General features: G+C 27.1%; 1 protein-coding gene across 1 annotated transcript; it reads left to right on the forward strand.

The window, feature by feature from the left end:
* Positions 1-619: 619 nt before the first annotated feature.
* On the forward strand, positions 620-13,711 carry LOC100165409 (poly [ADP-ribose] polymerase). The gene is made up of 18 exons (XM_001947177.5): positions 620-1,201; positions 2,150-2,291; positions 3,992-4,131; positions 6,094-6,311; positions 6,403-6,601; positions 7,431-7,636; positions 7,709-7,804; positions 7,868-8,025; positions 9,348-9,499; positions 9,561-9,856; positions 9,923-10,121; positions 10,888-11,010; positions 11,965-12,180; positions 12,252-12,383; positions 12,476-12,694; positions 12,778-12,938; positions 13,002-13,181; positions 13,431-13,711. Exons 1-18 carry the CDS (start codon positions 1,085-1,087, stop codon positions 13,501-13,503), a joined length of 3,027 nt encoding a protein of 1,008 aa, XP_001947212.1. The 5' UTR covers positions 620-1,084; the 3' UTR covers positions 13,504-13,711.
* The last annotated feature ends 471 nt before the right edge of the window (positions 13,712-14,182 follow it).

Below are 14,182 nucleotides of genomic sequence, written 5' to 3' on the forward strand. Positions count from 1 at the left end.
CCTAACACGATATAAATAAATAAATGTGTGTACTTATATGCTCGCAGTAACCAATGGTGCACAACTTTGAACGTATAGGTATAATTTTTGAAAACTAGGTACTAACTAGACTACAGTATAATTGCGTCTAAGTACGATAAGATAAGTATCTTATTAATACGCGACATTGGTGTGCTTTTATGCTCGCAATAACTAATGGTGCACGACTGTTATACGTATAGGTAATTTTTAAAACTAGATTACAGTAATTGCGTCTAAATACCGTAAGTTTTCGGTGTATTAGGACATTTTCTGTCATTTCCCCCCGATATTTTCCACCCTTGCACACGATATCATACCTAATGTTCCGTCCATTTCTATAAGTCTACGGCTATCGTACCGCTCCACAATCCAATCGACGCGCAATGCATCGCTTGAACCCGGCATTAGAAGATTCTAATTTTTAGCAAGGTGGATTCACCTTGATTTTAGTGACAGCAATAAATTCGAAAAATATTTTTAAATTATTTACAGTGATGCACGCCAGTGATAAGGCAGATGAGGTCTATGCATATTATCATTTATCATCCACCGGCACTGGATGAAAATTTGAATCCTGATAATAGTTTTATTGTATTGCACTATTGCTGATATTTTGCCTCCAATTTATTATTTACTTGGTAATATAAAAAATTGTGGGATTGTAGATGTTCACTGTCGAGTGTCGACTGTCACGACTCACCACGCTCGGCGCTCGTGTTTGTTCTTTGTTTGGTCTTGTGACTTGTACTCGCTACATGTTCAATTGTTGATTGTTCATGTTTGAAGTTTTCAGTGTTCACTCTTCGTCTGTCCTCAGTCTTCACCCTGCAGCCTGCGCTCCATTGTCGTCACATTTTCACTTTTCGCACGTGTCATGATTTTTAACCACAGATAGACACGTTATAACTAACATGTGAAATAATAATTGTCTTATCAATACACAATTCACTTGAAGTTTCATTTACAGAATTTTATTTGTCGCCGGTTTCTGTAATTTAAAATACAGTTAGCAAAAGTTCGAAGTTTCTAAATAAAACTAATAATTAAAATTAAAATTATAACTATGGAAATCGAAGAGTCTCCGTATCGTGCTGAATACGCTAAAAGTGGTAGATCAAAATGTAAAGGATGTAAGGAAGGTATTGAAAAGGATCATCTTAGACTTGCTGTTATGATTCAAGTATGTCAATATCAATATATCACTAATAAACATGTTCAAAAACACAATTTAAATATCTATTATTTCAATTATGTTTTTAACTTTGATAATAAATTATAATTTTAATCCTTAAAATATACCTACCTAGACATATTATAAATTTATCAATATTAAATTATAATAATTTTAGTTATTAGATTAATAATGTTACTCGTATGTATTGTCTATTTCACAAATTCATAATATTGTAAATTGTGTTTAGTAGAACCAATTTTGTGTTGTGCTTTACTATTAAATTGAATTTACTTTATTAACAAATTAAAGCTCAGAATACTGTTTAGAGTATCTTGAAGTTAGGGTTTTATTTATATTTAAATTTTTAACCAATTTATGAGTATGTTAAAATTGTCAGTAATAACTAGACAAAATATCTTGTTATAACTTGCTTTCTGATTAAAGTGTCAAGAAAATTCTTTATTGAATCATACCATTCTAATTATCTCTATTATTATAGCTAAGTAGTAAGAACATAAAATTAATTTTTTTGAACGCAAGTTTACTATGACACTATGTTGTACATTTGTTAGATTAATTTATTATTACATAATACCCCTCTTATGTCGGTACGGTATCCTCTTAGAGCTAAATGATAATACGATAACAATAATTTTCATGCGCACCATCACATTTATGTATTTTTTTTTTTGTATAATTAGCTCTACTATTCAATTTAAGTTTTTAATTTTAAAATATTTAACTCAGTTTCGACAACACAGTTTCCAATGTATGTGATATAACATTTAAACAATATATAAATATATTTTTAAAAGTTAATCAATATTTAATAATCAACAAACCTATATAAAAGATTATTATACATTTTAATAAGTCTTGTTGTAACTTTTCAATTGAAAAAAGATGTTTTAATAGTTACTTTCATTTACTTTTTAATTATATTTATATTTTCAGTCTCCTATGTTTGATGGTAAACAGCCAAATTGGTACCATTTCAATTGTTTTTTTGCCAAACAACGACCTAAAACAGTTGCTGATATTGGTCATTTTGATTCAATTAGATGGGAAGATCAACAAAAAATCAAGACTAAATTAGGTAATTTTAAACAGAATGATGTATATGATGTACTTACTAGGTATAAAAAAAAATTTTTAGGTGTACAATTTACTATTATTTTTAAAAATATGTTTGGAAAATAGACTTAATTATAACATTGAATGTTTACAAAATAATTACCATTTCATACCAAACTTTTAGACTTTAAATTAGGTAACCACTCTGTTGTCCTATAGGTGTTGAGTGTACCAGAAGCATTTCACTGTAATGTACTTAGTGTTAAATTTCAATTAAATTTTTAAACCATTGCAGACGAAACAACAATTTTGAGCAAAGACGGATAATTCTATCAGCCACTAGCCTATATTTATATGCATATTAAATAGATATATTTATATTGGTATTAAAGTAATTCATTTTACCATTAGTACTGTGACTTGGTACAGTTAATTTTTCTGAAAAAATTGCATTTTAAAATGTCATTATCTGTATAAAATATAATAATATACTTTAATAGTTTCAAGTTCCCACGATTAATATTTTTAAATTACAACAAAATAACTAAAATAGTTATTCTTGGTATCTAATTTTTCCCAAATTTAAACTTAAAATGTCTATAGAAAGTGTTATTATATTTTTAAGAGTTTTTGCTTTTAGAAAACCCTGTGTTACATAAACAACCCATAGCTACAAAAATTTAACAATATATATATTTTTAATCAGAAAATTATTTCCAAATTATCACGATTTTAATAAATTTTGTTAAAATTTGAACTTTAAATACCTATTTAAAATCAGGGCAATTTTGTATCATTAAAATATTTATTTAGCTATAATAACAACTTATGAGGAATATTACATTTTTTTTTGACCTTACAAAGTTGAAAATCAAAGTATTTTTACTGTTCCAATAACAGTCATGTTTGGACAATGTTAGTCCGGTTTAATTATTTAAAGTTTGGGTATGATAAGTGAAGAGGTAGAAAAATAATTGTATAGTTTATGTCAGTGGTTTTAAACATTTTTTTTAAGAGAATTTGATACCCGCATGCGTTGTGTCTGTCTTACAAATATATAACATAACAAAAAACTGTTTTGTGCAGGATTGAACCACTCCCTCGGTATTTATAGTAGAATTACCAAAATTCCACAACGCATAGGGAACAACTTTATCTGTGTCGTAGCGTTTTTCCTTTTTGATAATATACAACTAAAGTTAAAAGTTTGAGAACATTAGGATTTTTTTTGGTAAATGCTATAGAAAAATATAAACACTATGACACAGATAAAGTTGTTCCCTGTGCGTTTTGAAATTTTGGTAATTCTACTATAAATACCAAGGGAGTGATTCAATCCTGCACAAAACAGTTTTTTGCTATGTTGTACATTTGTAAGACTGAGACAATGCATATGGACGGGTATCACTTCCTCTTAAACATGGGACATCTTTGTTTTTCACAACATTTTCATGGGAAGTGTCTCGGCCAGCATTAAATATTTTTTTTTAGGTTCATTTAATTTTTTTACTTCAATTTAGATAAACAAAATTTCACTTTATAATACATATTATTATATTAATATTTAATAATAATAAATTAATATTTTACTTAAAATTAAAATTATTACATAAAAACCAGTTGAAAAACCACTAATCTGTTCTCTAAATGTTGTCTGTAAATTAAATGAATGTTATCATATTTCAAAATTATAGTAATTAACTTAAATTTAATTGATCTCAGAGTCTCTAATTGGAACTGCTAATCCTGTATCAACAAAAAAAAAATCAAATGGAAAAAAAATGGAGGACACAAATTTTAATGTTGAATATGCAAAATCCGGACGAGCTGTTTGTTGTGGATGTCAAGACAAAATTGTAAAAGTATGAATATTTAATATTTTTTTAATATTAAATTCTTTATCTAATTATTTAAAAATAAGTGAGTACAGCTCTGTTATACAGTAGTTGTTGAGTATGTCGTTTTAATGGATGTGTTAAATTAGAATTTAACGCTAAATCTGCAACCTAGCATATTTTTTTAATAATATTACCATTTTAGTAATACTAGATACCAAATTTTAACTTTAAATTCTCATAAAAATGTAATTAAGTTTCCTACAACATTTTTTTTTTAATATTCACAGGACACTTCAAAGTTAGTATATAATAAGTAGGGAAAATTATAAGACTGGTTATACGATGGTTACCGTTTAAACCAACTTGAGGTGGTGTTGCGGTGTTGCATAGCAAGTCAAGGATATTTTTGATTTTTTTTGTCCGAGTGCAGCGAGCATCACTGGCGTCATACAAAAAAAAACCCTAAAAAAAGGGGCATCCCAAAAAATAGAAAAGTTCCGAACATTGTATTACATATCAAGGTTTTTTGATTCAGCAAAAACTTATTTTTCTAAAATTTCTTATGGCTATAAATAGCTCATTAAGAGTCAAAATATTTTAAAAATTGTTTTCATGAAGGTATGAAAAATTGTCATATTAGCATTTAGTGAAGATTTAAAGTATCTACGGCTAATTAGTTTTTGAGTTACACCAAAATTAATTTTGTTTAAAATTTGATTTCTCATTAAATTGCTCCCATTAGTCCTTAACATGTTCACTGCGGATTACGCCAAAAGGCGTCATGTACCTTGTTATTTAATGGACTATAATTTGGTCAGCATTACGATTAAACTTTTGGTTTTTTTGTCAGCGTCTTCTATAAGCAATGTTTCATATTCAAGTGCAAACTGTACACTGATATTATAATTTTTTTTTTAAAACTAGAATTTTTTCAGCGTCATGACAAGTATACAAAAATATGATCTGCAGTGAACGTGTTAATTATATTTTTGTTTTTTCCAATATTTTTGAAAACTATTGGGAATTTTTTATTATTGATCCCTTTAAATACTAACTAGATTCCCTATCCTACCTGAAAAGATAGCGCATTACAAATCAAAAATAAAGTATCCACACATCATTTCAGCCAAATAATTTATTGGATAATATGTATTTTATGAGAACCATACTTTAGCTGGCAGTATTGTAGTTAACATATATTTTAGCCGACAGTATTTTAGCAAACAAATATTATAGCCAACAGCTAAAATATTTGTCACAAAAATCTCTGATGAAATACTATCAGTTAAATTATTTTTGACGATTTGATTGATTTTGTCTGACTTTTTATATCCCCTCCCAGAAATGATGCTGAGTAGCAAATTGGAGCATTTTTATTACCCCAAAAGTTGATGACAAGAAAAAAAATATTGTTTTAAAATCTATACATTCTTTTGCTCCTTACAAATATGTAATAAAGATTAATTTTCTGGATACTTTCTACTGTAAATTTTATTTTTTGCCGATAAATATATTGTTATCTAAAAATTTATAAATTCTCATTGTGTTGATCATTAGGTTTGGATTTAATTTACAAGATAATTTTGTAGCTTAATAAATTATTAGTAATAATGATTAAATTACCTACCAATCTTAATAATATTTTGAATTTAATATTATACGAAAAAATTTACTAATTAATTTTACTTAATCTATTAAAGTAAACTTAATTTGCAATTGATCTTAAAAACATCTCACAAATATAATTTATAAGCTCGGATGATATATATTCTCCATAATCATTTCAAAATCAAGAATTTGATTTATGAAATATTGTGTCAACTAATAATGAATGTAGGTAATAAAAAAAAACAATTTCAATAATCCCAATTAAACCTGAATTATTAAGCACTTAAGATTAAAACAAATACCAAGTGGATTCATTTGTAATTATTAGTTGTATTTAATTAGGTTCTTATGTTTTAATTATTTTTTTTTATTTTTTAGGAGGATATTCGTATAGGTAAAATGGATTATGATAGTGATGAAGCTCGTCGTTTTGGCGGTATAAATAGATGGCATCATTTAGAATGTTTTATCAAACTAAGGCAAGATTTAGGATTCTTGGATCTTGCTTCCTCTTTAACTGGCTATGACAATTTAAAAGAAGTAGATAGAACTAATCTTAAAAATCTGTTACCTAAAATGACTATCACAACTACCACGTGAGTTAATTTGTATTTATTTATTATTTGTAATAATAACGGTAACAATTATTATTGTTTGTTTGTATTTTTATTGTTATTTGTTGTTAAGTGCTCATAATTTAGATAAAACTGATGGACCCAGTTCAAGTAAAAAAATGAAGTTTAATAATCATTCAGATTTAGAAATAAAAAAACAAAATAAATTGATATTCAAATACAGAGATTATTTAAAAACATGTCCTGTTAAAATATGTAAAGAACTTTTGGAATATAATAAACAAGAAATACCAGAGTCAAATCATGAAGCGGTAAGTAATTCAATTTTTTAATTTAAAATACAATGGAGTATTTGATGGCTTATATTTTATACTACATTAATAGTATGATTTTTTATTCTAAGCTGTTAATTATTTCAATTACTTCTGGGAATTTAAATAAATTCATAAAAACATACAGCATTAGTTATTCTCAATAAACTTTTACTGTATGAACTATAAAGTGGACTCTGACATAGTAACCCAGTAGATTTATGCGGCGATTTCAATATGCATCACAATTGTTCCAAATCATGTAACAAGCGGCATTTCTGCTGGCAGTGGTTCTCAATCTTTTATGTTCGCAGCACATTTTTTATAACAAAACATTTTGACTGAAAATTATAGTTATATAGTATATATAAATCATAATATTAATTTAAAAATATTAACTGTATTAAAATTCAATTGTTAGAAGTCTAACGACTGATGATTGGTCACAACACGACAAGTGTAATGAAATATAATAATAATCATTGATAACAAAAATTAAGTCCTGGGAAATTTATATTTGTATTAAGTATGATATGGTTGTAGCACACATACAACCAGTTATAAATAACCACTAGTCTAAAAAAATGCTGCTATCTCTCCCAAATCGGACAAGGAAAAAACAAAGGGGCAAAAATTCTGCCAAACATATACCATATCACAATGTGCCATGAGAAAAAAAATGTGAACAATGAGCTTTATATTTTGTTTTTATTCTATTTAATTATGGAAATTGGCTTTATGTTTGTTTAATTTATATATATTTATTAATGAAAAAATACAAATAATTTAAAATATAGTTGTTACTGATACATTTTGGTATTCATTCTAGATTTATGATAGATTGTCAGATTTACTGGCTTTTGGTACTTTACTGCCTTGTGATGAATGTGAAGGTCAATTGGTTTTTAGAAGTGGTATTGGATATCAATGTTTAGGATATAAGAATGAGTGGTTAAAATGTGACAAAATTATGGCTGAACCACGTCGTGTGGAATTCAAAATTCCTTCGCATATTCTTGAAAATTATGATTTTCTGTAAGAAAAATAATGTTTGATATTTAATATTTTACTAATTCTTATTTAATTGTAAAATGAAAATTTGTTTAGTATGAAGTATAAATGCAAAATACAGAATCGCTTATTTGAAAAATCGAACAAAACTTCTATAAGTCAATCATCTGCAGTACAAAACGAAAAGGGCATGTAAGTTAAAAACTATACCATAATAGTATGATGTTATTTATTTGTGTTACATTATCATTTCAGAGCAAAAGTAACACGTATTCTGCCACTAAAAAATATGGAGTTTATAACTTTATTAAAAGGCTCAGAACTAAAACAAATTAAACTTAAAGTGGCAAAATTTGGTGGTACAGTGGTTTCTCATTGCACTAATAATATTGCTGCTGTTTTCGCGAACCCAGGTATTGTATATTTTTACTATGATGAAAAATGATTTCAATTTTTTTGACTTCTTTCCTTTTATATCTTTTTTAAGGACCAAGTTTTGTAGATAAGTACAAATTTGATTTTTTAATCGTATACCTATTATTAAAAATAGAATCTTTGGGATGGGGTGGGGTGGAACATAATTATTGTTGTCTATTTCGTTAAGATAAATTGATATAAAGTATATTAAACTTGTGGCGAATGACTAAAATAATAGTAATACTAAAATAATCACTTATAATTATTTATCATAATCATATTAGATAATAATAATTAAAATGATATCTAAGATTCTGAGCACATGTATTGATTTTACAATGATGTGTTTTTTTTGACATTTTATGTCTTTGCTTTGGCACATAGAATCGAAAAACGTTACGTTACATATTACCATGGTAACTATTTATATATTATTTTGAGATTTCCGTCCGTTTGTGTGTCCATATTACCATGGCAACCATTTATATATTATTTTGAGATTTTTGTCGGTGTGTGTCTCCGTATAACCATTGCAACCAATTATATATTATTTTAAAATTTCCGATGGAGTGTTTTTTATATAAATGGTTGCCATGGTGATATGTAAAACATATTATTCATATAGAGTTGGCAATTTTAATGGGCAACAAAGTGAACGGGATCAGATATTTTTATATACATAGATTATACCTCTGAGCAGAAGATAGGCTAATTTAAAAAGGGAGAGGACCAAAGACCAACCAAAGTATTGATACTTTACTAGTGTCGGTAGTTCAGAATCTTCAGTAGATTACCTAGGTATGTGCTAAATATGCTAGGACAGCAAAGACATAAAATGTGGTACTTCATTGCAGACTCGTATGCAATATGTTTATGAATTATAATAGAATATAGTAAATATAATAATAATAAAAATACTTTATTTGAATCTGTACACGCCAAAAGTAATACATAATATTAACATTTTCCGTACATGATAATATTTTCATAATTTTTTTTCTTTGATTATTGATAAAACTACAAGGCCCGTTGTTATAATATAAAATCAACATAAATTTTTTTTTATTAATCTCTAACATAATTTAGATGTAGGGTGCTGAGCCCCCCTTGAAATAGCACATTGAAAATGTGTATTATATAATGGAGCTTAGCCCCATTATATAATACGATAAGTTGTTTAAAGTAGTATAACATTATTGACTTATAAATCTTATTAAATATTTTTTTTTTTAAATTTATTCTGTGAAGTTAAAAATAATTTTTGATGTTTAATTACTACTGTAGTTTCTAAATCAAATAATATTTTTATTTTGAACAGACAGCATTATCAAAAAGGGTGTGAAGATAAAAGAAGCTGAAAGTTTTGAAATTGAAGTTGTTGAACCCACTGCATTTTTTGATGCTATTGATAAAGGCGGCAATGCAATTGAGTTGATAGTTGAACAAAACTCTGCACCATGGGGAGGAAAAGTAGTTATTGTTTTATTTTATTTTATTGTACAATAAAGTATAAATAATTATTTTAATTCAGGCCAGAGAAAGAATTGAAAAAAGGCAAAAAGAATTGGAATTTGAGTATAAAAATAAAAGCAATTTAAAAAGTAAAATATCAGGAAAAAGTATGTATGAAAAAAGTGTGCCAACAAGTGTAAAGTTGACCTTAAAAGGAGGCATTGCTGTTGAACCACAGTCTGCACTTGAACATAAAGCCCATGTCTATAAGCAAAACAATGAAGTATGGAATGCAAATTTATGTCTGTCTGATGTGCAGACCGGTAAAAACTCGTATTATAAATTACAATTATTAGAGTCGGACAATAATAACAGGTATTCTATACAATTTGAATACATTTTATTATTATACAAGTTAATTATCCATTTTTTTCTAAACAGGTATTGGGTATTCCGTTCTTGGGGAAGAATTGGTACCACTATAGGTGGTTTTAAGACAAATGAGCATGAATCGTTACAAGAGGCCAAACAAAGTTTTGAATTATTTTATGAAGATCAGACTGGAAATGCATGGAGAAATAGAAATCATTTTGTAAAAGTGCCTGGTAAAAAAGTTCCAGTTGAAACTGATTATGGACAGGTATTTTTCTTCTTTTTTTATAGTTTTATACAGACCATTCTGTCCCCTAGTTGCAACCAACTCTCCATCAATACTTATCAACAGCCACCTCTTTAATGGTCTATAATAATGGTTATTATATTGTCTACAAGTATATCCATATATTTCTTAATTTTATCCATTCGTCTTTGCCTTAAACGATCAAGCAATTTTTGCTCTCTAGTTTTAATTTTTTGACATTCTCAATCAGTCTTCTTTGTGTTCGCCAAACATGATCTGTCCAACTTTCTTTACAGTGTCACAATTATATAGGTGCATTTTAAGGTCTGCCATAGGATTTGCCTTGTGAATATTGCTAATCCATTTTTGTCGTTACCCAAGTTTCATAGGCATATAGCACATAATAGGGGGATAATAACCTAATGTAGTTTCATATCATGGTTTTTAGAGTTCTAACTGAAACTAGGTTAGATTTAAACACTATTTTTAAGCTACTTTCATAGCATTTATTGTCATCTGAAGTTCATGGTAATTATTGCCATGCATGCTTATTTCTACACCTTAGAAGTAAGACATTACTCTTTCAATCACCATATTTTCTAATTGCAGGCTGTTCTGTAGAGGTTTTTGTATGATATTAATATTAATTTTGTCTTATATTTATATATGTGTAATTGCATCTGTTTACTTTTTTTATGGGTAGGTATTAGAAACTTTAAGTGTTGTTAAACATTGAAAACATGCATATATTTAAATAATTAATAATTGTTATTATTTTGTATTTCAGGATGAATCCAAAACTCTTGATTCTATTAGTAATATACCATGTAAGTTACCGGAGCCAGTACAAAGACTTATTCGTTTACTCTTTGATGTTGAATCTATGAAAAAAGTTATGTACGAATTTGAGGTAAATTATCACAGTTAATAAGTAAGGGCTTAAAACCGTTTTCAAAAAAAAAAAAAGTATACAGTTTATGGTAATCAATTACTGCTGTTTCTCCAAAGATCTAACTCAAATTTAATGTTCACTATTAATCATTTAAAAACTGCTGATTAATATTTTGGTTACTTGTCGGTTAAAATCAGTTTTATTTTATTTTTTCATTTCACAAGAAATAAGTTTTTTGCATTTACTTAGTGATTATTTTTTAAATTATGCAGTTTATACGTTATTTGATACCAAATTTGTAGGTTGGTGAAAGTTTGTGTTTTATACTCAAATAACCTAAGTCTATGGTTATACTCATCAAAACATCACTGATTATAAGATTAAGTGTTCACTAAATATATTATGTATTAGTCTAGGAGCAGCATAGAGATGTGCAGTTATTGGTGGGCCATGTTGCACTCTCTAGCTCGACAAATATATATGTACTGGACTATAGCAGCATTGCTTAACTTAAACCAATTTAAATTTAAAATAAAACATTATAATAATTAAGTTAAACTAAAAATAAAACATTAACAGTAATTATAGTTAAAATGAATGTATATTTAAATTTATATATATATAAATACATAATATGTTCTTATTAAGTTATTTATTTTAGTATAAATACCTATAAAACCCTAATAATTGAATACATATTTGAACCATTCATTATTTATACTAGAAATATATTTTAATTATAAAATGCGGTTTGAAAATATAAGGAATTATTTTTATTATTTTGATTACTGATAAGACTGTAGTCAATAATCGTTTCCAGCATCACAAAAATAAAAGGATTATTGTTATTGGTTTTCAAATTATTGATTTTTCCAGTATTTATTACAAACCAGTAATCTGTTATAAGCTCTGTTTATTGGATTCAGTATAAAAATTATTATTATGCATTTAATTTATGATAATATGTTTTAGTTGGATTTACAAAAAATGCCACTAGGTAAATTGAGTCGCAATCAATTGCAACAAGCATACACGACATTGAATGAATTAAATAGTATGATAGATTTGAGCGATGAGAAGAAAAAAAGAGACAATGTGATCATGGCTACTAACAAGTTTTATTCTTTGATACCACACGACTTTGGTATTAAAACACCTCAGCTTATTGATTCAAAAGAAATTCTTAATGTATGTATAGAGTTCGTGTAATATTGAATGAAACATAACTGAAACACTGATTTTATATTATTTTTGTTTAGTCAAAGTTAGAAATGATTGGAAGCCTGATGGAAATCCAAATTGCATACAGCATGATGGACAGTAAAACATCTGAAGACTCTATGTTACATCCTCTTGATACTCACTATATGAAATTAAATTGTGCTATTGATGTGAGTTATAAATTATCATTATCGAAGTTAATTCAAAAAAATATCAAAATTGTGTTAATAATAAATATTAATATTCCGATTTCATTCTCCAGGTATTGCATTCGGATATGAATGAGTTTAACATCATTCAACAGTACATAATGAATACTCATGCTGAAACTCATAGCTCTTATTCTTTAAATATCAAAGATGTTTTTAAAGTAGTTAGATCTGGTGAAGAAAAACGATTTAAGCCATTTAAAAAATTGCACAATCGTAAACTATTGTGGCATGGTTCACGAATCACTAATTTTGCAGCTATACTTTCTCAAGTATATTAAAATATATTTGATTTACAAATTCTGTAATATTTATCTTAAATTGCATTAGAAACAAGTATAATTTTTTTCTTTAGGGTTTACGCATTGCTCCCAAAGAAGCTCCAGTTACTGGTTACATGTTTGGTAAAGGTATATATTTTGCTGACATGGTGTCCAAATCAGCCAATTATTGTATGGCATCTCATGGCAATAATACTGGTTTATTACTATTGTGCGAAGTTGCACTGGGTAACATGTATGTGTTAACTTAACTGGTGTATTACGATTTAATTAAACTATATTATATTATTTGTTTTAGGGATGAGTACAAAGCATCTGAATACATAGAGAAATTACCGCCTGGAAAGCACAGCTGTATGGGAATTGGTAGAACAAAGCCTAATCCTGCTGAATCATTATTTATTGAAGATAAGATTGAGGTTCCCCTCGGGAAACCGATTTCTTCCAATATCAACGATACATCATTGTTATACAATGAGTATCCTTTTTTTTTACACTTGAAAATTAACCTTCTCTTATTAAGATTTATTTATTGACTAAACGCTTGATGTATTATTACAGTAAAAGTTCACCATAGGTGAATTAAATTTGTCTACGATTATGAGTTATTTTCCTACATTAATGTATGTGGGAGAGTTTAGAAGTGTTCATAAACAAAAGTTTCACTTTATTATAGCTTTATTGCAACAAAAGTTTTGATGTATTTCTTTAACATTTACTTTTTCAGATTTATTGTCTATGACATTTCACAGGTTAAACTTCGTTACTTAGTCAAAGTGGATTTCAATTTCAATTACTAGAAGATGAAACAACATAAATAAAAATCTATGTTGAACTACCTCATTATTATTATTTTTTTTTATATATACTTAAAATTACCATTTTTTTTTTATACTTAAAACTTAAAAGTAACATTTTTTTTATCCATTAAAAGTAAATTTGTATTCTGTATTTCTGAAGGTTAATGAAATAAATGTTGAATTTCAAAAGAAAAAATTGACACATAAACACATATTGTAATTTATAACTTGATAAGATGTTATTTTTTTTAACAGCTTTTAGTTATAGAAATACATCAAACCAGTAAGAATAAATTATAAATGCATAAAAGTCTGGTCCTGTGTGAAAATTATTTAATATTTAAATATTATTCTTTCCATAATTATTATTATGGTGCTTTTTTATCACTCCGCAATATAATAATTTCTTCCTTATAGTATTATAAATTAAACCAGTGGATTATTATTATTTTAATCAGGGAGCAGATGTTTAAAAAAATGTTCATTGGATTAACAATGTTTTATTTAATACTTGTTATCCCCTACTTACTACTCAACTTCTAAAATAATTGTTGATGGCGCTTGTTCTTGGTTTGGTTAAAGTGACTCATAATAAAATTAAAATATGCTCAAAGGGCTTAAAACCGTTATCAATAAAATCGGTAATCGGCTCCGGTAGGAACCAAAAATTTTTGAAAAC

The sequence above is a fragment of the Acyrthosiphon pisum genome, chromosome A3, assembly GCF_005508785.2.
Source record: "Acyrthosiphon pisum isolate AL4f chromosome A3, pea_aphid_22Mar2018_4r6ur, whole genome shotgun sequence".
Lineage (NCBI taxonomy): Eukaryota > Metazoa > Arthropoda > Insecta > Hemiptera > Aphididae > Acyrthosiphon > Acyrthosiphon pisum.

Coding starts and splice junctions, on each gene's coding strand:
- LOC100165409 (XM_001947177.5), top strand. CDS start 1,085: ATGGAAATCGAAGAGTCTCCGTATCGTGCTGAATACGCTAAAAGTGGT. Junction 11,011..11,964: donor AAGTTATGTACGAATTTGAG/GTAAATTATCAC, acceptor AATATGTTTTAG/TTGGATTTACAAAAAATGCC. Junction 13,182..13,430: donor ACATCATTGTTATACAATGA/GTATCCTTTTTT, acceptor TTACTTTTTCAG/ATTTATTGTCTATGACATTT.